We start from the raw sequence: 26,280 nt of genomic DNA, 5'->3' as shown, positions 1-26,280 counted from the left end.
TAATTATATTAAAAGTTTGATTAGGGCAATAGATTTAATGTACTTAAACCCTGTGCTAAAGTTTGTTCTGCCTTTTTTTTTTTTTTTTTTAATGGGAACTCATATTTCTTTTGTATGTCTTCAAACTTTTTTGATATTCTATTCCTCTCAGCTGGGCTGATTTCCAGCAATCAGCATCTTCTCAATGAGTTCCCATCAAAGCGACTGCCTGAGATCTAAATCTCCCTTCTGCTTCTTCACAACAGGTGCAGGAGGTTGGTCTCCATCAGACAGTGATCATTACCAATGGCTGCAGGTGGATTTTGGGAACAGGAAGCAGATCAGTGCTATTGCAACCCAAGGCAGGTACAGCAGCTCCGACTGGGTCACTCAATATCGGATGCTCTACAGCGATACAGGGAGAAACTGGAAACCGTACCACCAGGATGGAAACATCTGGGTGAGTAATTGCTATGAAATGGAGGTGTGTGCTGTAATGATAATATTGTCAGTGGTTTTTTTGGAGTTCTATGACTTGTACAACCCTTCATTGTTTATATCAGGACAGAGCAGAGCTTTGCTCAAAACATGGTTATTTAGGATGCAGCTGCTGTCAGGAGGGCTGTCCCCAGATTAGCAAACACATTTTGGGATGACAGTATTTAGCAGAATATACAAATTTTTTTTGGTTGCTCAGTGGGTCTCTCATGCTTTGCTTCCTCTTTCCTTTTAACTAATTTTGCGGAGTGAGATGAAATAGTGGTTTTGAAAATTCTTTGGTTAAAATTTTTGAAGATAATTTCTTCTTGTGTATACATGTGCTAGAGAGCAATTTTATCATGTATGTAGTATTTTCCATGTAGGTGCTGCAGAGATGTGTTTGTTTTAGCTGGGATGGAGAGCATTTTCTTCACTAGCTAATGTGGGAATGTGTTTTGGATTTGTGCTGGGAAGAGCATTGCTAATTCAGGGGTGATTTCTTTACTGCTGAACAGTGCTTGCATGGCCTGAAGGCCTTCTCTACTTCTCACCCTTCTGCAACAAGTAGGCTGTGGGTGCAAAAGAAACTGTGAGGGAGGGACAGCCAGGATAGCTGATGCCAGCTGACCACTGGGAAATCCCTTACCACAAGGAATCACAGCTCAATGTAATTCTGAGGGAAGGAGGAAGAGGGCATATTCATATTTGGAGTGATGATATTTGTTGTCCAGTTACATGTGATGGAGTCCTGCTTTCCTTGGGAACTGGCAGACAGCTGTCAGCCCATGGGGAGTGGTGGATGAGTTCATTTATGACTTTGCTTGATGTGGCTTTTGCTTTTGCTTTTACCTATGAAACTGGCTGTATCTCAACCCATGAGTTTTCTCACTTTTCCTGTTCTCTCCCTCATGCCACCATGGGGGAGTGAGTGAACAGCTGTGTAGTGCTTAGCTGTTGGCTAAGGTTAAACCATGACAATGGGTATTTATGCTATAAGCATTTTAGGAAAAAAGCATATAATTTGGCTCTGTTTTTACGTTTTTTTTCCCATGGATAAACTGCTAATTTCATTCTTGCTGAAAACACTAGCCTTCCATTTTGCTGACAAAAAGATGATAGCTATTACTTAACATTCCTATACTCATAACATTTTTTTCAGATGGTATTCTTTCCTAAAAGTATACTTTGAAAGCAGAAAAATGCTATTATTCTTTCTGAAACCAAATTAAGAGATTAGCTATTATATAAAAGCAGACAAGATTTAACACAGTGATATTTTAGATTCACATTTTTGCCAGGTGCTTCTCTTATTAAGGTCTGTTATTAAAAATTAATGTAAAATATAGACCATAAGGTGAATGATTTTTTTCTGTATAAGAGAAACTCAGTTAATATGTGGAGAGTGTAGAAACAGGAATTTTTTATTACAGTATTGATTTATTGAAAAAATTTTTTCCATGTGCCAGATAGGATTCGGAAAGAGGGAGAATTTAAAGCTGGGGAGGTGGACAACCTTGAAGAGAAAAAATATTGAATTTTGTTTAGATTCCTTAGAACTTGGATATGAATATGATTCATCAGAGTATGGGACAACTTATGAATGAATATAAAAAATTCTTGATGAATATAAAAAATTTTCTTTTAAGGCCACTTACTGCAAACACTAAACGCTATAAATATTTTTATATTCCTACTCTAAATGTATAAAAACTTCTCCAACCACTACTGTTGAAATCACCAAGAACGGGAGAGAGCTTTGCAGCTGGCTGAGTGAATAATATATAAAGCAGAATACTTAGGCTGAGGAAAAATATGTTCTTAATAACTTTTAGTGATGCCTAGTTTGGTTGATTTAGTCACAGCTGTGATTGCTTGTTTGCAAAGCAGACCAGCTTTCCAAGTGAGGGCTTTATAGCAAGTCTTTATTCTTATACTGTCACTTAATATAAAAATATTGATAGCTTCTTCATGCAAGAACATTTCATTTTTCTCTTTATTAGCACTTATGCATGCTTGGTGGATTTAGAGGAATACCACTGGTCTGTTATTGACCATTGATATCACTTGCAAAAGAGTGTGATGAGCCAGGAAGGTCTGCTGCTTTTATTTGGAATGCTCTCTTTGGATATATGTTAGCAAGCTGGTTGCTGCCGTACTGCTATTGTTCATGTCCTAAAATTTTTGTCCAATATTGGTGAAGTAGATTAAAAAATAAATGCTACTCTATCTCTTCTTTCTTTTAAGAGTAAAAGTAGGCTGTTACCAAAAAATAAAAATGCCACAGTTATTGACTCTAGTTTGCCTAAAATAGTATTGCTTTGGTGGTTAAATGATGTCTCAGCTTTGGTTTTATCTTGGAAACACCATTTATTCATTATTAATGAATATTAATCTAAATATGTTCCCAAAACAGGGGAGGTGCATGGAGAAATTCTGTGGTCCTATTGTAATGGTATTGTTACAAGGAGACAGACCTTCCTGACGTGAAAACAGAATGGATGGAAAATCTGCACCAATCCTTCATCTAGTGTCAATTTGTACAAGAAATTAAAAGCAGTGGTAGTAGCTGTTAGGTCCAGACTAGACTACATAAGCCAAGTATCTATCATAGGCACTTTAAATTCATAAAATCAGATTGTTCCTGACTGAAATGACTGTGGTGATCTTAAATGTCTCATTCTGCTGGCCTTAAAAACCTTTTTAGAAAGAGTTTATTCTTTACCTTTGCGTTTGTATCTTTTAAGAGATTTATCCACAAGAGAAATACGCTATGCAGCCTTTGTTTAAAAACCCTCTTCCATCACCTCTACGACTGAATGTCATTGTTTTCTGACAACAGTAAATTTAAAATTAAATGCAAAAACAAATTAAAAGAGCAAAAGAGTAGTGCAGAGTTCAACCATATTTAAGACTAAAGTAGTTATGATATCAATTGACACTGAGGATGTGATGTGAGAAACAAAGGGAAATAAAGCTAAATATATGAACTGGAGAGAGAGAAAAGGAGAAATCATTTGCAATAGGGATCTAGTCAGGAACAAAACATTATAATCTGCATAAAAGGCTGAAGTGAACTCTTCTGTATGTGTTAGTCAGGGAGGGAAAGGAGTTCTATAATTACCTCCTAAGTAGGAGAGAAATCAAAAGGCTCTCAGGAAGTCTGTGATGGGGAAAGTGCTTTCAAGGTGAATTTAGAGTAAGCTTCCCAGTTCTGTGAAATAGATTTTGTGACCCCACCCCTCCTGGGCTTTTGGATATTTTCAATTTTCATGAATTTTAATAAGATGAGTGAATGTGGCCTCTTTCCATAAAATGCCTAGCAACTAGAGAATTTTGATCACCTCTCCTACCTTCACTCTTGTAGTCTGAGATTCTAATTTTGATAGGTCATGAGGTTTTCCTTTGTATGTCAATCCACTGGGGTGTTTCATGTACACAAAAAAAACCTCTCCACTTTGTTTTGGTATAGAAGCTCATTTTAGTTTCTGTATCAATGCTATTTGCCTAATGAACACATACCAGACATGATTCTGCATATAATACTGTTTCTATTTGCTAACTCAGCTATAGATGATATAAATATCTCACGTTAAGCATAATGCAAATATGCTCTATAGCTATAAGACATCTTCTGAAACATTGAGACTCAAATTTTATGCATCAGTGGCAGAGGCCCAGCCACTGATGGGCCTTAGAACTTGATATCAGCCCTCAGTCATCTCATAATTTTATTCTTGATGATATCAAAGTCACAGAATCAGAGAATAAGCTGTGTTGGAAGGGATTCACAAGGGTCACGGAGTCCAACTCCTGGCCCTGCACAGCACCATCTCCAAGAGCCACATCATATGCCCAAGAATATTGTCCAAATGCTTCTTGAGCTCTGTGACGGCTGGTGCTGTGACCTCTTCCCTGGGCAGCCTGTTCCAGTGCCTGACTACCTTTTTCTAATATCCAGCCTAAATCTTCCCTGACACAACTACAGTCTATTCCCTGGGGTCCTGTCACTGGTCACCACAGAGGAGAGATGAGCATCTGCTCCTCTCTTCCCCTCATAAGAAGGTTGTAGACGGCAATGAAGTCACCCCTCAGTTTTTTCTGTGCTAAACAGGCTGAGTGACTTCAGCTGCTCCTCACAACGCTTCCCATCAAGGCCCTTCACCATCTCAGTTGCTCTCCTTTGGACACTCTCTAACATCTTCATGTCTCTCTTGTATTGTGGCATCCAAAACTGCCCCCAGCACTGGAGTTGAGGCCTCCCCAGTGCAGAACAGAGCAGGACAATCCCCTCCCTTGCCCCGCTATTGATGCTGTGCCTGATGTACCCAGGACAGGCAAGGCCCTCCTGGCTGCCAGGGCACTGCTGACTCACATTCAATTTGCCACTGACCAGAACCCTCAGGTCCTTTTCTGCAGTGCTGCTTTCTAGCATTTCATTGCCCAGTCTGTCCATACACCCCATGTTGTTCCATCCCAGGTACAAAATCCAGCACTTTCCTCTGATAAACTTCACATTGTTGATAATTTCTCAGCCCTCCAATTTGTCCAAGTCTCTCAGCAGGGTCTCTCTGCCTTCGTTGGAGTCAACAGCTCGTCTCAGTTTTGTACCACCTGTGAACTTGCTTAGTGTCCCTTCTAGTCCTGTGCCCAAGGCATTTATGAGGCTGTTGAAGAGCACAAGGCTAAGGATGAAGCCCTGCAGAACTCCACTTGAAATCCCACAGGTCACCACTCTGATGTCACTCCATTCACTGAAACCCTTTATGCCCAACCCATAAGCCAGTTTCTCACCTGTCACATAATGTGTTTATCCAGCTGTGGACTGCACATTTTGTCCAGAGGCATACCAGAAAGTATCAAAAGTTTTACAGAAAATCCAAAAATATTATGGTAATTATGAGTAAAAATAAAAGAGAAAGGTGGAGTGTAGACTCTCTGCACATGACCTCCAAATTATATTCTGCACCTGATTCTTATCTTCAGCATCAGTGGAGCTGCAAAGATGTAAATGAAAGCAGATTTTGAGATTTTACTTTATTACAGAAAATTTAGATGTTAACAAAGTGCCTGCTGCTACAATTGAAAGCAGTTACGTATTTCTGATATTGTTCTTTTTCTTCCAGTTTAATTAAACGTAGAATGTGTTATGCATAACATCTGCTTTGGTATTATTTTTGTTGTTGAAAAGATATTGAGTGAGTACATAGTTTTCACTATGAATAATGATTTTTGAAAAGGAATTTAATTTATGTACTTTCCTACTGGCTTCAAAACTTTTTTTTTTTAATTTTATTACTTCTGAGTCTCTTCCCTGTTTTAGGTGAAATAGGCAGGAATCCACTGAGTTAACTGTAAAATGAACTTTGCATTTCTCTGGGAAATGAGGAATAAACTGCTGTTTAGCAATGTATTCTCTTCATTGATGTGAAGAGAATTTACATGGTTCCCCTTGGTATTGAAGGAAGTTCCTACAGCACAGTGGATTTAGCTTTTACAGGAAAACAACTCTCAGCATTTCAGAATATTTTGCTCCAGGATTGAGCCAAAAGTCATTGTGAAAGAAGCTCGTGTGAGTTAGATAATTAACTTTTTCAAGCTGTGTGAGATTTCAGATGTTTGATACTCTTGGGTGCCTTTGGAAATACCAACCATCAGACAGGCCTAAAGTAACATTTAATGACTAGATAGATATAAGGAAATCATATGCAGCTCTACCTAGCTGAAATTATGTGAAAGCCATCTGCTCAGAGCTTCTGTTCATATTGACATGCATTTTCTGGTGAGATTATTCCAAGAAAAAGTTGCAAGACTTATCACATTCCCAAGTCCCTTCTGCCTGCTCTAGAGAGCAACATTTTCGGCTAACAAAGGACTTAGTGCATACATCTTAGAGTACAATGATTTGTGTATAGCAACTACAATTGAAGAGGAATAAATTTTAGCATCCACCCACTATGTCAGGACATGCAAGAATTATTTGCTTTGTGAAATCTGTCACTGCTTTTTCCCCTCAGAGATAACTTGCATCCATTACCCCCAGCTGAATATTAATGAAGGATGATATGAAACAGTTCTTGAGTTGGATATTTAATGCCATTTTCTTTTTTTGTGTTTACTTCATAAGATCTTAACTGGCAACTTATATCATAGGAAGATTTACTGGGTTAATGGGCTTATAGGCCTGGAAATTTTGTCCTTTTTAAGTACTTCTATTGAATTACATTATTTTATTAAACCAATTTGGTTTACATGACATTATACTTTTTTATACTTATGGGAACACTTAGAAAATATGAAATGTGATTAGAATGGTCTGTGACTTGCCATTTGTTGTTTCTGGGCTCTTACTAGAATATCAGACACTGTGCAGACCTATTTAAACATGGCAAAGTGGTTTGATATATTAATCAGTGCAAAAGTTTTGGCTTGTGTTTATAAGTCTTTTGGAAATGTTGTTTTTTATGTAATGACTAATCCTATCTGGAAGGATTTTGAATGGTATCTTCTTGTCTCCTTAGCAATGTCTCAAGGTTACCAATGTCATAATCACTGACTTTTAATTCTCTGCATAATTTATTACTAGAAATGTCTTTTTTCCTCTTTTTTAAAAAACTTTCCTTTCATGGTGGGGGAAGCAAAGGGGAAAATTTTCATTTTCCTCTTGCAATTTCCTGTGTGACTTTTGTTAATTTCATTGTGCCTTACCCTGCCTGGATCCTGTGCCTCTGAGGACCAGTCTCCCATAACTTTATCTTATAACGATTGTTCCATTCACTTGCAACAGCCAATATCACCTTTATGGGTGTATTGAGAGAATGAGGAGTCATAACTCCCACCCAAGTCACTTTGTCTCAGCACTTAGTGGACATTCCTGGCCTATACGTTGAGGGTCTCTAACTGAAAGGGTATGGATACAGAAAAATATTTCTTCGCCTGTAGTGAATGTACTATTACATTAGGTCTCTTATAGACCTAATGTAATAGTCTCCATTATTATGTCAAATAAATATGATGAAGTTTTGATAGGACACCTTTAGAAATTCAGGCAGTTGCTGAAATGGAATTTTTAGAAACCCTGAAGAAAAGAAAGTTGTAGATAAGCATCGGTGCTCTCTGGATGAAGCCTGTTTCCTAATCTACTCTTCTCCATGTGAAATCTGTTAAGAGAAACTGTGAAGATTTTTAAATGCATTTAGAGAAACATACTTGGGGTTATCTGAAATATTATGGCAAAATATATCTATGCCAAATGCTGTCACAGCCACAGACTGTATTTTTATTAAAATGTCAGAAGATCTGATAGCCTTTTAAATGTTGGAATACGAAGATTAACACCAAACTGGGCTAAACAGTAATGCTAGTTTAAACTACTGACTTTTTGGAAAAAAAAAATATATAGATACTTATGTGTCTCTAACTAATAATGTATTTTATGTGTGAATCTATATCCTGCCTAGAAGACTTTCTAAGTATATTTTTGCTTAGAATCTTTGAAACCACATTTTTGCAGGAAGAAAGACCTCTAATATTTTTTTAGCAGAAACATGGGGTTGTGAGTTTGCTTATAACTGTAAATAACATCTTTAAATGGAAAATAAGCTGGCATTTGGAAATTGATTGATCAGATGGAAAGTTATTATCATTTTCAATCTAAGGTGCTATTTCTGTTATTGAAAGAAAGATTCTATAGTTGTGTTAGGCTATCTACAGAGGCACAAGCAGAATAATTTTTCATCTATCACAGAGTATGCCAGGTAAAGAGAAGACATAATTCCTCCTAGTGTGGTGGCAGACAGCATTCCAGCCCTCCCCTGATCCTGTACAAGCCATTAAAAATTGGGATAACATATGAGAGGTATGCAGTGTAGTCTGATAGAAGGTTTCCATTCTAAAGGATTATTTTCTAATCTGTTGTTTTTAGCCTGAGGACTCCTTGTCTGTTTATGTTAAACCATCCAATTTTAAACACAGACATCTAAAGGCAGGCACCTAAATCCAGTTTTTAGCTCTCAGATGGCTTGATTTTCAAATACCTATGAATGTCATCCTCTGACAATGAATACAGGTCCCTAAGCCAGCCCAAAAGGCTACATGGTGTATCTAATCAGCTCAGCTATGACAATAGTCACAGTCATGGCTCCATGGCGCCACATCTAGGCTAACATATCTTTGTTGAGTGCATCAATAGTCACTTAAAAATCCTAGCATAGTTATCTAGATCACCCTTAATCCCCTCCAGGAAGCCTGAACACATGCTTAGGTGATAGTACCAGAGGAGAATTTTCAAAGATTATACATTTTTACAGGTTCTCTCTAGAAACACTTTTGAATGTCTAGATGAAGTCTACTGAATATGAACAAATAAAATGGACTGTAATGATTTCCTTGTGGCTTGTCAACCCTCTTTTGTTTGGCTACAGTATATAAATATATCAAATAATTTATGAGACACTTATAGAAGAAGGGCAGCCTATGACCAAAAGTTTGATTTAGGGTATTTCTATTGTTACTGGATACTGATTTTTAATTTTACATCATGTCTTGGATAAAAAGGGTCACACTAGGGTAGTGTAGCTAATGTCTCATTTGATAAAAGTATGGCTAGAAATAGGAATTCCAGTGATCTTCACAGATGTTAAAAAAACCTCCAAACAAGTAATGATAAATGCATTTTATTTGCTTTAAGTTAAATTAGAAAATGTAGAGTTACAAAGCATGAGTCCTGCTTTTTACTTAGTCATTCTATTTTGTTATGTTAAAAGACTTTTGCAGTGTCTTTGCCTTACATAATAGAATAACCAGCTGAGGGTGCTGCACCTGGGTCAGAGCAACCCCTGCTATTAACACGGGCTGGGGGATGGACAGATGGAGAGCAGCCCTGGGGAGAAGGCCCTGGGGGTGCTGCTGGATGAGAGGCTGGACATGACCCAGCCATGGGCACTCACAGCCCAGAGACACAAACGTGCCCTGGGCTGCCTCCAAAGCAGCGTGGGCAGAGGGGAGAGGGAGGGGATTCTGCCCCTCTGCCCCTCTCTGGTGAGAGCCCACCTGCAGGGCTGCATCAGCTCTGGGGTCCCAGCATGGACCTGCTGGAGTGAGTCCAGAGGAGGCCACAAAGATGGTTAAGAGGATGGAACACATCTCTCTTGAGGACAGTCAAAAATACTTTGTTTTTTGAGTCTGGAAAAGAAAAAGCTTCAGGCTGACCTAATTGCAACCTTTTGATACCTGAAAGGAGCCTATAAGAAAGGGAAAGGGACCTTTTACAGGAGCATGGAGTGACAGAAAAAGAGGGGATGGCCTTAAATGGAAAGAGAATTAGGAAAAAATTCTTTATTAGGAAAATTAGGAAAAAATTAGGAAAAAAGTCTTTACTTTTTTACCTACTTCTCTAGGTTACCTAGAGAAGACATGCCCCATCCTTGGACCTGTTTAAGGCCAGGTTGGATGGAGCTCTGAGCAACCTGGTCTAGTGGAAGGTTCACAGCAGGGGAGTTGGAACTAGATGACATTTAAGGTCCCTTCTAACCCAAACCATACTATGTTTCTTTGAATACATTTCTGTACGCAGCTGTCAAAAATCTGATCTGTTAAGAAACTTCTTTGGTTTCTTCCTAGTTTTTCCCCCATGAAGCTCAAGAGGAAGTTGTCCAAAGAGGTTTTGAGGAAGCTGAACCAAGCAACATGCTGAAGTTCCTTACAGCCTTTTCATTCTGGATGATGACTGAGATTTGTCCAAACAGCTAACTGTTGAAATGAAGAGGCAAATCAACTCTAATATATTCTGGTTTTGGTGCATATGGCCTTTATTTATCCTTTTAATTTACAGCCCCTTTAATTTATCCTTTTAATTACAGTTTCTGTGGTGAGATGCATCATAGAATATCCTTAAGTGTTAAGAAACTTCAGATATTAGTTCTAAATTCAAGGCAAACCCCATTGGTAACACCAATAGTTTACATTTTGTTTTCAATAGTGCATGTGAAATGTGACTTAAGTTCTGATCCATTAAATGCTCCTGTGCCCAACTTCAAATGTTGAAATTAAAGTAATGAAACTACTTGTTTGAAATTAAGTATACATTGTCAGAGAGCATATTCAAGTGTGTTGGTATAATATTTACAAAAAAAGGAGCAATGGCCTGACTGAAATTCTTTGTGCAGTACCATATGACATATTAAAAATCTTAGATAACTGTTAGGCAGGTGTAAAACAGGAAATGTTCTCTTTGTTTCGCCCTGGCAAAAATTAAACTGTGGACAAAGCTGTGGTACTTCAGTCTGGTGCTTATTTGATGGATTTTTTAAAAGGTTTTTGGTTCTTCCTTAATTAATTAATTTCCTTTTTAATTAATTATTACTTAATTATACTGAAAGGTACTCCTATCAGGAGAACACTTAGGTTGAGACAGCTACACACTGAAAATACTAAAATCCTTATACTGGGAGATGGTCACTTTACTTTTCTCTATAATATACCCTGTAAATATTTCTGTTAGGCGGAATAGATGGGTTTGTGCTGGCACATGAAAGACGTGGTTGTGCAATTCAGGTGGAAGAAAGGCCTTTTGCTGTACTGCTTCTGTTGCCTGGGAGGTGTGGTATGAACAGAGCATAGCTTGTAAAAGTTGTCTCCCATTTGCCCCTTGGCTGATTAGGTGTTATCTCTCTGCTGGAGATGTAGTTGATTACCTGGGAGCAAGTGATGGTTGAATCAATGAGCATTCACTTCCATGTATATTTTTGGGCTTGTCCATATGTGGAATTGTACTTTTAGCATCTGGTTCTTCCTAGAGAACTGGTACTTGCTAAATGGGGAGACTGGAAACTAAGATTTGCAAAAGAAAAGGTGAGATAATGCATCCTGGGGAGCTGCCAGTTTAAGGTCAAGTTCCTGACTTTAAAATCACACTGTTGCTCAAATAAGACAACAAAAAAAAATATTTCACAAACATATGTGATTTGAAGCCCCCTTAATGATAAAAAATTTACTCCTTCCTTTATGAAAATCACTTTCCATTCTTTTTTCCAGTATTGAAAATAAAATTAAAAAAAATAAAAAGAAGAAAACACCCTAATTTTTTGGCCGTGTATAAACTGATGAGTTTTAGAGGAGAAATTCATTTTACAGGGAAATTTGACAATGCTGCTGCTGATGCACTGTGTGTCTGTGACCATATAGATAACTTCAGCCTGAGGGTTCCTAATCTGACACCTTTCAGGAGTGGTAAATTGACATCAAAAATATGAAAACGTTAGACTTGAGCTAAGAACACTCCATTGTGCTATTTATTAAATTTTCTTCTTTCTATGTATGTTTTACTGTTTAAAAATATTTTCAAACTCCTTAAAATAGAGAATAGCACATTGCTTATTGTCAATGATCTTATTCATAAGGGCATACAAAGAAGCTCTTTCCTTTTATGTGGAACTTAATTCCTGTTGGGTTTAATAGAAAGCATGAAGTAAAATGAAAGCAAATATGTGCTTAACATTTTCCTGAACAGTGCTGCTTTTGTATCATCATACAGACTGTACTCTTGGCAGAATTTGTAAAAATTGGTTTTATATAACAATTTGTTAAAAAATAGTTGCTGTTTTAGTTGTGATAGTATTTCTCACTCCCTGTTATATTGTATGTTCTTATTTACATAGATTGTGAGTTAATCTTTACTGCAATCTGTTTTAGTAAAGTGAATGAAAATAAAAACAAACAGCAAGAGTTTTCTGAATTGCAGTACAGGAGTGTTACATATAACAAATGTATTCAAGTGAAGCATTGATGTGGATTAATAGTGCTGTTACTCTAATTTCTTGTAGACAAATAGAGGAAAACTTGCTTTAATTTGTTTCCAGTCTCTCAAATGTGTCTATCACATGGCTTTTACATACATAAATTGATATCATAGGAACATACAAAATTATAGCAGAATGTTTATTTGTGCAATTACAGACAAAGCTGGTTCATACTGATCTTTAAAACCTAATGTGGAGCCGTTCCTCCCAACTCTACTAGACTTCAGCACAAAATACCACATCAAGGGAATAAGTCTTGACTGCGCTAGCTATAAAGTCTTGTCTTAGCTAAAGTTTAAGCTAGTTTGAATGTGCTTGGTGATATCCTTACCAATCGTGATCAGCTGAAAATTATAATTTTTGGTTTTCAATACTGCCACAAAAGTCACTGGCTATACTGGATGCTGGGTTGTGTTAGATGATTGTTTTAATTAGCATATTTTCCAGTGTGCATAGTTAAAGTTAAAGAAATGCTTGGGGAGCACATGTCTTTGGATTCATCCTAATGGGACCACCCACAGGAAGAAATTCTTACTGTTTGGAGGATTACGTGCCTGGTCAAAATCTTAGGGAGTGTCAAGATAACTGTTTTGCAAATACTCTGTTTTCCAGAGTATTCTTCTGACTTTGTTTTGAAAATTCAGAAAACTATAAAGTATAATAGGTTTTTTACTCTCAGGTCCAGCCACTGAAAATACTAGAAGAAAGCTTATACAATGAATCACCATTATCCCGAAAATTGTTTTTTTTCTTGCCTAAATTATAAACTAAGTAGATTCTAAGAAGAAGTTACTTTACAAAAAAAATAGGCAAGTGTATATTTCTAGAAAGAATAACGCACAGACTCTTTTACAAATCCAAATTTCAAAATTCTAATGTGGAATTTTCCAATTCCAAATTGCTTGTACAGAATGATTTGCAAAGAAAAATCCCTTTAAACTTCAAAACATTGACATTGACTGGATGAAGAGGAAAAATATTCTGTTCAGCTCATCACTTACTTGACCTTAGTTATTTCTTTTGAAATACTTAGGAAAATGTGATCAGACTCTGATGTGTGACCTTGTTCCCTATACTTTGTTACGGTATTTCAGTGCTAAGGTAGGAAAATGTTGGTGCCAGCCGAGGATAGATTCAGTCTTTTTTGACAAAAACTTTTTCAGCTTTATTATCCATATAATAGATTTACTGGAAACCAATCACAGTTTTGTACACTTTTCCTATTCCCATCAAGCCAGCCTTTCTAATTCATGACAGATTTTTTCAATGTGCCAGAGAGACAAAAAAAAATAAAGGTGGTGAGGAAGAAGGGCACTTTTGGACAAACATACTCAAGCTGTGCCTCTCTAAAGCAGCATTTTCAAAGCAATAAAGTGTTCATGTTCATAAATTCAGTAAGTCTTTAAGTGTTTAAAGATATAAGGCAAAGCTGCTGACATGGCACTGTTGTTAAATTTCCTTAGAGAAAATGAGTTTTGGTTGGGAGTAACTGTAACACAGAGTTAAGGCTTTTGACACTTAGAGATTATGATAACTACACTCACACTTTTTTTTGTTGTTGGTTTTATTTGGGTTTTTTTTGTTTAGTTGTAGAAAAGGTGGGTCAGATGTTCTTCAGCAGAGGTAAGGGACTAGGGGTTAATATTTAGTTAACACTGAAATAGTAAAGGCAGAAGTGAAATTCTCTCAGTATATTGCGGAAAAAGAAAATGTATCGACATTGTGCCATGTTAGACAATAAGACCATGATAATTCTGCAGGTACTACACAGCTAAAACTTTACCATGTGCAGATTTAAATTAAAAAGTGAAATATGTTTGTTAGTTTAAGGAGAGAGAATGGAGAGGTAACCTTGTCAGCCTTGAGAGTTTCATCAGTAGAAACAAGCCAGGAAAGAAAGAATTCTTTGTGCATGAAAGCAGATGTTAATAACAGGTCTCAGGCTGAACTCTCCAAGAGCTTTCTGACATGTTCATGCTGTCTTTCTAAGGTTAAAAAAACCAAAAAAACAAGACACCAAATCCTCCCAAAAAACAGAGTAAACTAGATCAATAACGAGCGTTTGTTTTTAACAATCTTACTAGACAACCTATTGATTAGATCTTTTCCCCATATTTCGTTCAAGTGTGTGCCTAGTGGAGCGGTTTTATTATTGTTTTTGTTGCTTAGCATGAAGTTTCTGACAGGCATGTTAGTTTGAATGGCTTTCAGATTTATTATTTTATCATTATTTTCAAGGTTATGTTGAAAACTATTAAATACTTCTCCCTTCCCTTATGAAGACCCAAAGGAGGTAGCTCCAGTTTTGTGTCACTTCAGAACAGAATTCCTTTGAGCACCAAGCATCAATGCAGTTTCTGCCCAGAAATGGCATACTGATAAAACAAAGTCTCTGTCCTTTTTGGGACTTCTCTGTCACAATACACCCTGATATAGGTTGCCACAAAGATTCTAGAGTCCTGCTCATAGTATAGCTTAGCTTTCATTATAAAGGTGACTTACTTTTTTGTTTCAAGTCATAAAAAAACTGATTCATGGCTTTCTAGCTCTCTTATATATAACATTTTTCTCATTTTTAGACTCCTGATATGTGTAAGGAATATCTTGGGACTGAGAGATGAATACATAACCTGCATATTCTTAGCATCTGGCTCTTTAATTGAAACTGGTGAATTAATATATGTGGTGTAAATCCTTTGACATAGTATGTATTGGACAAATTTTTATTTATATAATGGTGCAGACTCCCTTCCCCCACCAGAACTAGAACTGTAAATGTGGTAAAATCCAAAATTATTGTGATTTAGAAGTATTCAAATAAGTAGTCTTGTCACAGTTTGAAGGTCAAGATGCCTTAACCTTTGAAATCAGGCTTAATAATTTCCAAATAAGGGATATAAGCATTGATATTGTAGTTAGAGCACACAATTTCTATTTATCTGAAGACTACAATTTCTACACAATGACTTGTCCTATTTACCATACATGCATATGTAAGGACCATGAAGGTAAAAAACTGAAGAGTTTTTTACCTTCATGGTCCTTACATATTAGCTAAAGGGACACAAAATGTTTACCCTATTAGTAAAGGGACATAAAATTAGCTAAAGGGACATAAAATTTTTATCCTGTAAGTAACTCATGAAAACATGCCATGTCATACAAAGCAAATGGTTAAAGCCAACCATACTACTGTTAAATGTAAAAAAGCACCCTGATGTACTTCTGCTTTGGAGTTCAACACTGTAGGAAATTTGTGTGTGTCAACACAGACCCACTCCCTGGAAGCAGCAGAAAATAAGTGGGTAGTTTGTTCTCTCTGAAGAGATGCTTAAGAGGAGTTCATGACTTCTTCTTCTGAATAACATTCGACCCTGTGCCTGACTTAACAAGGGAAGGTAAAACTGTAAGAGGTAAACAATGTTCGCTGCTTCTTCCTGACCAAGGCATCTGCATGACACCAGTTCTCCATCTGGCTATACTTGACCCCTAGTATGTTTGGTTTGACTTCTTGTTTTGCTTTCTTTTCTTCAGGAGTGTTCCTACACACACTAGAGCCACAGTCTCCTACAACAAAATCTGCCCTTGCTGTTTCCCCTAGTTTGATCCCCCTTTCCTGTTGTCGACACAAATTATATCAGGTATAATATGCCTGAATACAATGTAATTCAGCTTGCTGCCAACATTTTCTTGTGGTGATTTTCATTGACTTTTCTCAGCTTTTCTGTATTCTCTCTGCATGGGAGATAAGAGGCTTCAGTTACTTTGGGGTTTTTTTGACTCTTCAGAAGTTTTTAAACATACCTTTTTTCATGGGGAAAGGAGCACACAACAAAAGGATTGTGAGCAATTTTGTTCTAGTGTCTTGGTGTTCCTGGCCTGAATACCAGGGAACATTTTTACTTTTTTTTCCTTATCTCCTGCCTTCCAGCATTAAACTCTAATGAAATACTTTCAAATAGGAAAATTGAAATTTTCATTTTTGTGGGGACATTTACTGAATATTCATACTTCATAAAACCACCAGCCCTTTTTGTCTCCAAAATGTGCTTGTAAGGACTAAGTTATGCAGTGCCTAATCATAATAATGAGCCTTACACCTTGAAGCATTTAAAGGGTAAAACAGGAAAATAGTAATACATAAGTGGTGCAATGTGATACTTGAAAGAGTCATTCTATCCTGCTATAAATTTTATTTTGATTTTTTTTTTCAAATAATGGCATTATTATGCTGAACAGGGTGCATTATGGAGCATGGCTCAGCATGAATATATTTTGATCTGTTTGAAAACCTGAGTGTGTTGCAGAGAGACAGAAAAAGTAGAGATCCATAACCTTCTTAAGAGGAAAACTTGTAGGACTAGTGGCAGGGTCAAGGGATTTCAGTTGTTCTAACAATGTTAAAATACTTGATTTTAACAGACAGTGTGTAATACCAATAACAATTGGTACTAAAAGTTTTCTTGGTGCTACCTTGCTAGTTAGCATTGTCTCTTTGCTCATTGTTGAAAGCTGAAGCCCAAAGAGCTATATGTTGTCATGAAAAGGAAACCAAAACCCTATTATAAATATTATAGAAGATTTTAGAAATGCATTTATAGAAGGTATAGTGTTCTGGTGTAGTGTTTGTAAAGATGGATGTCCCAAGTATTCATTATACCAGTCCTGCAAAGCTTTGCTGTATTCAATGGGTAATATTTTAAGTTTTCTAGGTAATATTTTTAAGGGCTTTTTGCAAAAAGTGACGCTTACTTTTGTATTTAATTTTAAAAAATCTTCATATTAGGCTTTCTTGGTAAGTTGTGTAAGAATTTAGTTGTCAGATCTGAAGTTTGAAATAAATGCAAATAAGAATATTTGAATGCGAGTATGAACTTCAGCTTTGTACTGAATTCAGCTTTACGTGTAGAGGCAGTCTGTAGTCTCTGGAGTGGTACTTATCTTCCATAATCATGACATTACCCTCTTCCAGCAATTCTTTGCATTGCTTACTATGCATCTTTTGGCCAAAAGAAATTAATCTGGGAGTTAGCATTCAGGAAGCCATTAAGTGACTAGTGTGTAACAAATGTATTGCAGAAAAAATAATATTGTTGTACTCACTACAGGTTATACTGGAATGCCTAGTGTGGAAAGTTACAAGGGGAGTGCAACTTTCAGGAGTTTTTGGTGCAAGACCTGGCAATCTTCACATCCTTTTTACCTAGCTATAAACAAAAGTTATTTGGAAACTGAGAAAGGGAGGTGTCATTTGTTTTTCCCACTCTGCTCCTCATATCAATCTCTCCTGCTTTCGCTCTTCATTGTGCACTATTACCTTTGCCTTCTGCTGTCTCCATCGAGCAATCACAGCCAGTTTGCCCTGGGTCCTCAGTGAGCAGGCTCTGTTAGATCTGCCTCATCTTGTGCATTAATGTAGTCACAGAGCTTCTGAATAACAGCTGCCTGTTTTCCCACATGTCTGATATTTTCCTGTCATACCCCCTTGTCAGCCATTCTCTCATCAAATCATGGCAGCACCTGTGCATCTGCTCAAAATGGTAGCTTCCATCTTGCATGCATGCTTTAAAGAGTAAGGGAAAATCAATGCTCAGTCTCAATGTGCTACAGGTTTGAAAAAGTCTTAAGCAAAGCCAAACTTGATGTTTCTTAGTTGAGGATACAAACCTGACTACTTTTTTTTCCCCCCTCTCTAATGGCAAATCATTTGTCTATCTTCCACATCTTAAGGTGACAGGACCCTGAGACCTGATACGATTTTGTCTCATGTAGTCACTGTAACTAGAGTCATTGTCATATCTCTGAACTTGGCTTATGTACTGCTGGGTTTTTTTGTAATGCAGTAATAATCTGTGTACACTTATCACTCAGAATAGTGAACAGTGTGGACTGTAGTTTGAGCTGTTCATTTCAGAGGAGTCTAATCTGCAGAGGATGTTGTCTCTGTGCTACTCTATCACCTAACTTTTTTTTTTTTTTTTAATTAAAAGAAAAGATAGTCTTTGGGACTGTTTCATTTGCTGAGGATAGGATGACTTATAAAGCCACAAACTAAATCCCTGGCAGCAGAAATAGCACCAATAACTGAAGCTGTAGGGAAGTGATATGGGTGTAGAGCTGACCAGCTCACAATATTTGACTGGAGGCAACTCAGCTAAAAATGAAGTTATTTTTGATATATTGAATTGCAAGTCTTTAGGAGGAAAAAAAATGATGCAAGTACAATGATAACAAAATCATGATGCTAAGAGTCAGAGTTCATGTTTTATCAGTGATAATGAAATGTGCATGTTGCATAGCCTCTCATTTTACTCTTGTCTCTCTGAAGTTATCTGATCGCTGGAGTCATTGTAGGAAATCAATCTGTACACTACTAAGTGCCACTATTGACATTGTCCCTGTCAAGTATCTCCACAAGGCTGCTGATTTTAAGTCTGTTTCTGTTAAGCAAATTAGAAAAAGCATAACTACTAAGCACTGTGGAAAAATACTTCAAAACCTGTAGCCTGTTTCTTCCCCTCACCTCAAGAGCAAGCCTTTCATGTCTGGCCATTCCCAACTGTTTAGGTGCTACTAATGTAAAAGCACTTTCACTCTGTGTTTTCTGACACTAGTTTGTGGAAATACTGCCTTCTAGTCATCTTAATCGGAGAAAGATGTAGTGTGTGGGAGTTGTTTGGGAGAGTTATCTTGATGTCCTTTAGATAGACCCTTTATACAATAAATGAACTAAGACATCACTGCCAGAACACATCAAACAGTCCTACTCAGAAATCCCATTTTACCAGCCAAGTAATTGGCCTGAAAAATTACTTCCAGAGATTTACACTGTAATCTTCATAAAATGAGCCTTCACTGATGCTATGGGAGGGAGTAGGGAGGACAGTGAGGCTTGCTACATGTGCTGTGCTCTCTATATAGCTATTACTGGTATTAAATCAATATTGGTATTAAGTCAAACCTTGTCAGCAGACTGTGACTAAAAAAATAAACCTGCTGTGACTTCAAATGTGTAGTACTCTTGGGATTCTTATGGAGTTATAATAGCAAATAGAAGAAAAAAAAGACCTGTAGACCTTTGCAGGGGACTTTGCAGAAGATAGAGTTTTGAATAAAGATGTGTCATACATCTGCTCGCACATATAAAAATCTAAGTTATTGTTGAGGTATTTATTTAAAGTCCTGAGCTGTCCTGATTAATTCTCTGTTTGCATCTCCTAGTTTTATAGTTCACTGTTCTTTTACTGGAAAATGAATGTAAAACATTGGTCATGTTATTTTTGAAAGCATCTCTTTTAAAGTGTACAGATTGCATACTACCTGAAACAATCTCAGTTTCCAACTTTATTCTTGTAATGAAATGTTTTTATGTTAAATTTTAACTTGAAGATGGTTGCTGTTGAATGAGAAGTCTAGAGAAGTTTGTACTGTATAATTGGACTAGACATAAAGTTTATGAAAGGATAAATTTATTTGGATCAGAATTTGGATTACATTTCTTAGCTATGCCTTGTGTTTGTTGCTTTAGATTAAATCTTCTCTTTTATGTCCTATTTCACTAAGCACTGTGACCTTTATGTAATAATTTTAGTCTCGATTGTCCTACATAAATTGAAAGTATTACAGAAGAATGGAAGATTCAAGATCTATTCTGAAAGAAATTAGCTAAGGCAGCCACTCAGTCAGAGAAACAAAGTAGTTGGCTGAGATTAGGTCGTTGAAATGCTAACAAGCCTTATTCAACAGGGAAAGCTTATTCAAACTACAGCAGACATGTGATAGCCTTTGGGAAGAAATTGGGGAGAATTAAGGAGAAATTTCTAATGCTGTATTCAGAGAAACCATATGAAGCTTTCAAAATAACCCTTTGATCTGAGAAAAGTCTACGTGATCTGCTAATACTAATTGGAAAAGATCCATTTTTGGCCTGAAGGGCAAGATGTTTAATTAACAGTGTAAAATGATGTTGGGTTAAAAGTCTAATATTAATGAGAAATTTTAATATTCCTAAGTATATCAGAAGAGCATAAAGAGAAGTAAGAATCTAGAAAGATGACTTGAAAATTCCATGTCTAATGGCTTGAACAGGAACAGACCTGAACTCAGGATTTTAATGCTGGATAACCATTACCTCTAGTTACAGAATGAGCCTTCAAGTAGCTGTTTATTGCTTTTGTTTGAGGGATGCACCAATGCAATACAGAGTTGCTGGTGGGATTTATTATTTGGAAATAATACATTGGTATTGACCACTTACAAGGACAAGATATCTTCTTATTGAAATTATTTTTTCAAGGCTTTTTCTGAACTATCTATACACATGTTGCAAATCAGCAAATAAAAGGGCAGACTATACTAAAAAATATTTTTACTAACACTCACTGAGTGAATTTGATTTATGGGAGACATTTTGAACCTGAAAGTGAGATAGAGCATTCAGTCCAGGACAGGTTATTGAAGAGAGAATCTGACATTAATCTTTTAAAAAGGAAGATTTTTCTTTCACTAAAGTGAAGGATTTTGTTCCAAGTCTAATATATCCCTATGGGGTTTATTGCTTTGGCATGTTTTATGCCCTGTGTTGTTATTTCTGCACTCATTCATGTTGGAGAAACCTCAGAACTAACATGGACAAGGTTTGTGCCAAAATTAATATTCTGGAAAGGTCATACAAATGATGATTCTTTCCAACAAAAGAATAAAGCAAGAGGGGAAAAATACTGCAAATTCATTCATCTATTTCTGAAGACAGATTTAAAAGATTGATGTAACTTAGACTAGAAAAGACAGCTCATCAATTGTTGCACAACTTGAGGAGGCTGGACTCCATTAAAAAAGATGCTACATATTAGTGTCACTTATTTGAGAGAACATCAGGAGTCTTTAAATAACTTCCACCAAAAACTGTCACCAAGTGACAATAATAAGTTCATGTTATGCATGTAAAAACAATTAGAGAAGAAAAATTTTGTGAGAGCAGATTAAGACCTGCAGTCAATTTGAGATGCTTTTCTGATAAAGCAGAATCAAAGTGGTCTTTGAAAGTTACTGCCATTTCTACTTATTCAGTTTGCAGTGAGAAAACTGAAGTCAGATGACAGTAGTTCCTAGATTTACTACTACGATTTATGGATATGTTCGTTGCTTTACTTGATCTTGACTTCTTGACTCAGCAGGAAGTTGTTTATGGTATAATCCTGAGCTGCTCACTAGCACTTAAGTCCAGCTTGGAGCCCAACTGGGATATATAAATGCTGAACAGAATGTTTTCAGATTTTTTAAAAGCTTCCAACCATAGCATGTAAAGAGGAGTAATACTTATTTTTGTAGGCAAACCTTATCAAACTGATCGCTTGACACGTGAACTTGTGTTTTAGAAATAAATTGCTGTTATTTCAGAATCATCTCTCAGACTGTTTGTACAAAATATCAGTACTACATTTGGGAGCTAATGACAGGGAAACATCTATTTATTTGGCAATCAAAACATTTCCTGATGGTCCATATGATGTTTATCATAAATGAAGTCACCTATTAGGATATCAGGTCAGTTCAGTCCTAGTTTGTGAAATGATAGCTCAGTGAATGTACTGGACAGTTTTTATTATTCATTTATCTGTCAAAATAAATTTCTTAATTGCTCTGTTGCAAGCAGCATTAATAGCTAAACCTCCCTTTACATTTCTCCACAATGATTAAGTAGATTTGTGCTCACATTTGAGTTTTTTTACTAAAGTGAGTTATGCTGTTTAATATTAGTCATCCTATAATTTCTTTTTGGGGAAATCTAAGTTGAGGTTATGTACATTAGAGAAATGGGCTTCTGGCATCTGCAAATTGCTTTTTTGTCATATTCAGTCAATAGAAGAGGGTTTAGAGAGAAGGGTCAAAAATGGGGTTATATGATGGGATTATGTGATGTGAACAGAAATGATGCAGTTAACCAGCAGTCCCTCTCACTTGGCAATAACGCTCCTTCCATGTGGACTAGCAGTTTCTGTAACATGTGAAAGTCAACCCACTGACTGAAATGCATAGTAGAGTAACACGGATTACTTTCCAAAGTATGTTTTTGCTATTCACTGGATTTGAGAACTCAACAAGCAAATTCTCTCCTACCTTACCCAGGACACCATGTCCTACCAGTCTTGTGGTCAGTGCTTGACTAGGAGCATCAGCAGAAATGTCAAAGATACCACTAAGTATGGATATTTTGGTTATGTTTTTCAAGCATATTTCTTCCACAATAAAAATGACTGGGAGACCTGGAAAAGTAGTGGAAGAGACCAAAGCATATATGATAGATAGGGTGGTCTTTCTATAGAGACAGATGTAAACAGGGAGCAAATTTTAACTTTGAGATATGTTACTACTCTTAACTATTATTTCTTTAGAAGCTTTCAGTTTACTTGTTTTTAAGGCTTTCCTATGACAGCATCTCTGGACTACAACATTATCATGAAAATAGAAAATTTTCCCTTTTTTCCACTTTCAATGGAAAAGGTAGATTAGCTCAAAGTGCAGAACATATCAATTGCCAATCTTGATGAAAATGGGAAAGCTGATTTGCCTCATGTCAAAAGCTGTTCATTGTTGCTCATTTGAAATGTGAGTACAATAACCTTAATCCACCAATATGAATACTATTGTAATGAAAGCAGAAGCAACAGTTACAGGGCTACCTGCTATAGAAAAGCAGAACAAAAAACTTTCCTGTTCTCCTAAACCATTTCCCTTCTAGAACAAATGAGCAGATAAGCAAACAAATTCACATCTGAAGCCATGCTTTTTTGTCAGTCTTTTATGTTGACATAAAAGTTGTTTTGCAGTTTTGTGGCTTCACTGAAGGAATTGTGATGTTAATTAACAGCTCTTTGAAGCAATTTCTTCTAAATGTCTTTACTTCTGAACTGTTTTCACTAGAACACATGATCTGTAACCTTAATGGCAGTTTTTCTGCAATTTCTGTCAGAAATGCTACTTGGTAATGCAGCTTAATAGCTATGCAGCGCCTGACTGGATTTCAACACAGCTGGAAATTATCGTTTTGTTTCTATGGGTGTGAAATTCCCATTCTCGTCAAGAGTAATGAGAGAGGCTATGTTGACCTCTACGTCAGTAGCATAAATCAGCTATCACATGAAAACCTGCTTCTGAGCACAGGCATGATCTTTTGGAAATATTTGGAGGTTTAAACTTGAGCTCAGGCAATAACCAACACACCCTGTGCAGTGTACATAGACTGATGATAACAGCCCAAAGCCTTCTGTCATTTAAACAGAATATTATATCACTTCTTTATGCCAGTCTTTATTGAAAGAAATCCAGTAAACCCATGTCTTCAAATCCTTCACAGATCTTGTCTCCAAATCCTTCATAGCTCTTCTGTAAATTCTTGATGTATTTACGCTGGCTCTGACAATGCCAGATTTAATGTACCTTCAATTCTGATTTTTATGGCTGGTTCCCTGAAACTTTGTATTTTACATGTCCATTTTTAGGCTTGATTAGTATTTTATGAGCCAGTTGTCCATTCTGGTAGTAATAGCTGCATTCTGCTGTTACTGGCAGCAACCACCACACCCACTGTGTTAAATGCCAGGGGAGCAGCAGAGGAAGGCAAGCTGGGGCAGCAGTTTGGAGCCTTCTAGGTATTGTAAAGTGCACAAAACCATTTTTTATCATCTGTTGCTGTAACAAAAGTAAATACTTTTCAGTGCTCATCCAAATGAACAGAACTTAAATAAGAGAATCACAAAGTTAATCATTGGATTATCAAAGGGTAAAATACAGTAGAGATGAATATTAACTATGCACAGCTCAACATGATTAAGTTGAGCTTAACCCTTTGTCAATGGGGTTTTAATAGTTTACATTATTTTTCCTTTTTTCCTATGACCTAGTAAGTCCATTATTCTGTTTAAAATAATAATATTAGTAAGGTAATGCCTAATTTGTCCGTTAAGGTTGGGGTTTCATAGAGACTGACTTTCGCTGTAAATAGTTTGAGAATTCAGGTGCAGAGAAAATGAATTAAAAATAGAACTATGAATATCACTGGCATGGTTACATGGACACTTTGGTGAGGTGGAATGCTCAATGCAATTAGAAAATAGAGACTGTTTTTACTTAAGTAACTGAAATATGCTGTCTTTCCTTTGTCACATAAACATATCTGTTGTACTAGAGTATCATGGAATTGTTTTACAGCAGCCCATAAAAAATAGTTGAGAAGCTGCCACCTAAGGCAGTACAAACACCTTCCTCATAGCAAGTTTCCATGAAAATACAATGGCACAGCTTAGATCAGTTTGCCTTAGTAGCTAATTGTGACCCACCGAATTATATTGGTGAAGATTTGTTAATGCATGTGTTCCCACTTCTTTTAAACTAATCTCTTGATGAGGCAGTCCAAATTCATGCATTCTTTTTTGTGTCTATTTATACCTCTTGCCCTTCAGGGCTTCTGATTCTCTATGAGAATGACTGGAAATAACAAAGAACAACTAGGATTATAATGAGGAGTTATTTATTCATAGCTGAGGATTTCAAGTATAGAATAAAATGTGTGGTTGTGGTAGGATTTCAGTAGTTCTGATGAATCTCCTTTGTAGTTCCGTCTGTTTTTTTTCTCTCCAGTGAGCAATACGTAGTCTTAGGAAACTGAGAAGCTTTATCTGCTCTATTTCTGATCACTGGGACTACCACAAGCAGCAGCTGGAAGTCTCCTACCTCTAACTGGCTCCTTTCTGTCAGTGTGAAAGGAAAGGGAGTGGTGATAGCATGGTAGCAGGCCAGTTGCTTGAACCAGACTCCCTTCTTCTTTCCCCAAAACAATCCAGAAGCATAGAGCAAGTTGAAAAAGAAAAGTTTTATTCCAGTCCTAAGCTTTCTACATAAACAAGTAAAATGTCACTAAGCACCAGTAAATATCAGACTTTTTGGGGCTGGAGTAAAGTTCCATAAAAGATTTCCAATAAATCTGTTGGTCTGTCTTTGCAACAGACTTATTTTATATGATAAATGCACCAAATAGACTTGTAAACCATAGTAAGGGAAATAAATATTCTCTGCAGTACAGTGGTGGTCTCTTGATGTGAGTTTGTTTCAGGCATATGAGCAAAGCAATATACAAGTGCCAGGCAGGGGGTGGTTATTTGCGTTTTCCATGTCAGTTGAAAATAAATGATGAGATAAAATCTTAATAATAGCAGAATGGCAAGCTATTTCTTATTTGGGTAAAAATAAAAAAAAAAAGTCTTTGTTCTCTGCACAGGCGTGTATTGGAATCCATCTCCATTCATAATTCAAATGGGTTTTGAAGTTTTCCCTTGTGGGCAGTGTCTTGTATCAAAGGGGTTTTGCAAGTAATTTGGTATGATTCAACCAAGTTAATGGTCTCTGCTCCTATGAGGCACAACAAAACTTTAGCAAATTTCTCCAGGGAGCCCAGATATTTTGCTAGTTCTAAGAAACTAAGTGTATTGATTGAGGCTGTTTAGGAAATGCTCCTGTCAGCTTAAGAATCAGAGAGGGAGGGAACAGCTAAAACTGCAACCTTATCATGTTATCATTTCCATGTATGGAGCAGATTTCAGGGGCCCAGGGTTGTCTAAAGGCAGATTTGGACGTAGCACAGACTCATGAAACATTCTTTATATTAAACACTTATTTTTATTGTCAGCCAAGTGATCAGCAAAAAAATAAATGCTCTTTTCCTCTTCTTTTCTGCCATTTTTAACTTGTGCCCTGATTCAACTTCCAGCTGCAACAGAGCTTTATCCTAGTCCAGGTTTTGGCTGCCCTTTACTGCCCAGGACAAGTTTTGCAAAGGATTTGCAAAAGGATTTTGCCTCTGCACTCTCCATCAATGTGGCAGAGTGCACATATAGCTGAATGATGTTTTTTCATCTGGATGCACAGAACCCTTGCTGTCTGAAAGCCTCAAGCCAAATCTTAGGTATAACTTTCTTTTTTTGATCAATCATGTCATTATAAACGGTGTTTTCCATGCAAAAACCTGAAA

The 26,280-nt window shown here is 36.7% G+C and overlaps 1 protein-coding gene across 1 annotated transcript in view; it reads left to right on the top strand.

Annotated features, from left to right (window-relative positions):
* CNTNAP2 (contactin associated protein 2) overlaps positions 1-26,280 on the top strand; it is a 1,022,680-nt gene that overhangs the window by 342,691 nt on the left and 653,709 nt on the right. Inside the window, exon 3 of the mRNA XM_005485915.4 lies at positions 246-439. Within this exon, the coding sequence (XP_005485972.2) occupies positions 246-439 (194 nt within the window). The remainder of the gene's footprint in view (positions 1-245; positions 440-26,280) is intronic.

This window comes from Zonotrichia albicollis, chromosome 1 (assembly GCF_047830755.1).
Source record: "Zonotrichia albicollis isolate bZonAlb1 chromosome 1, bZonAlb1.hap1, whole genome shotgun sequence".
Lineage (NCBI taxonomy): Eukaryota > Metazoa > Chordata > Aves > Passeriformes > Passerellidae > Zonotrichia > Zonotrichia albicollis.
This window is presented reverse-complemented; position numbering and strand designations above follow the sequence as displayed.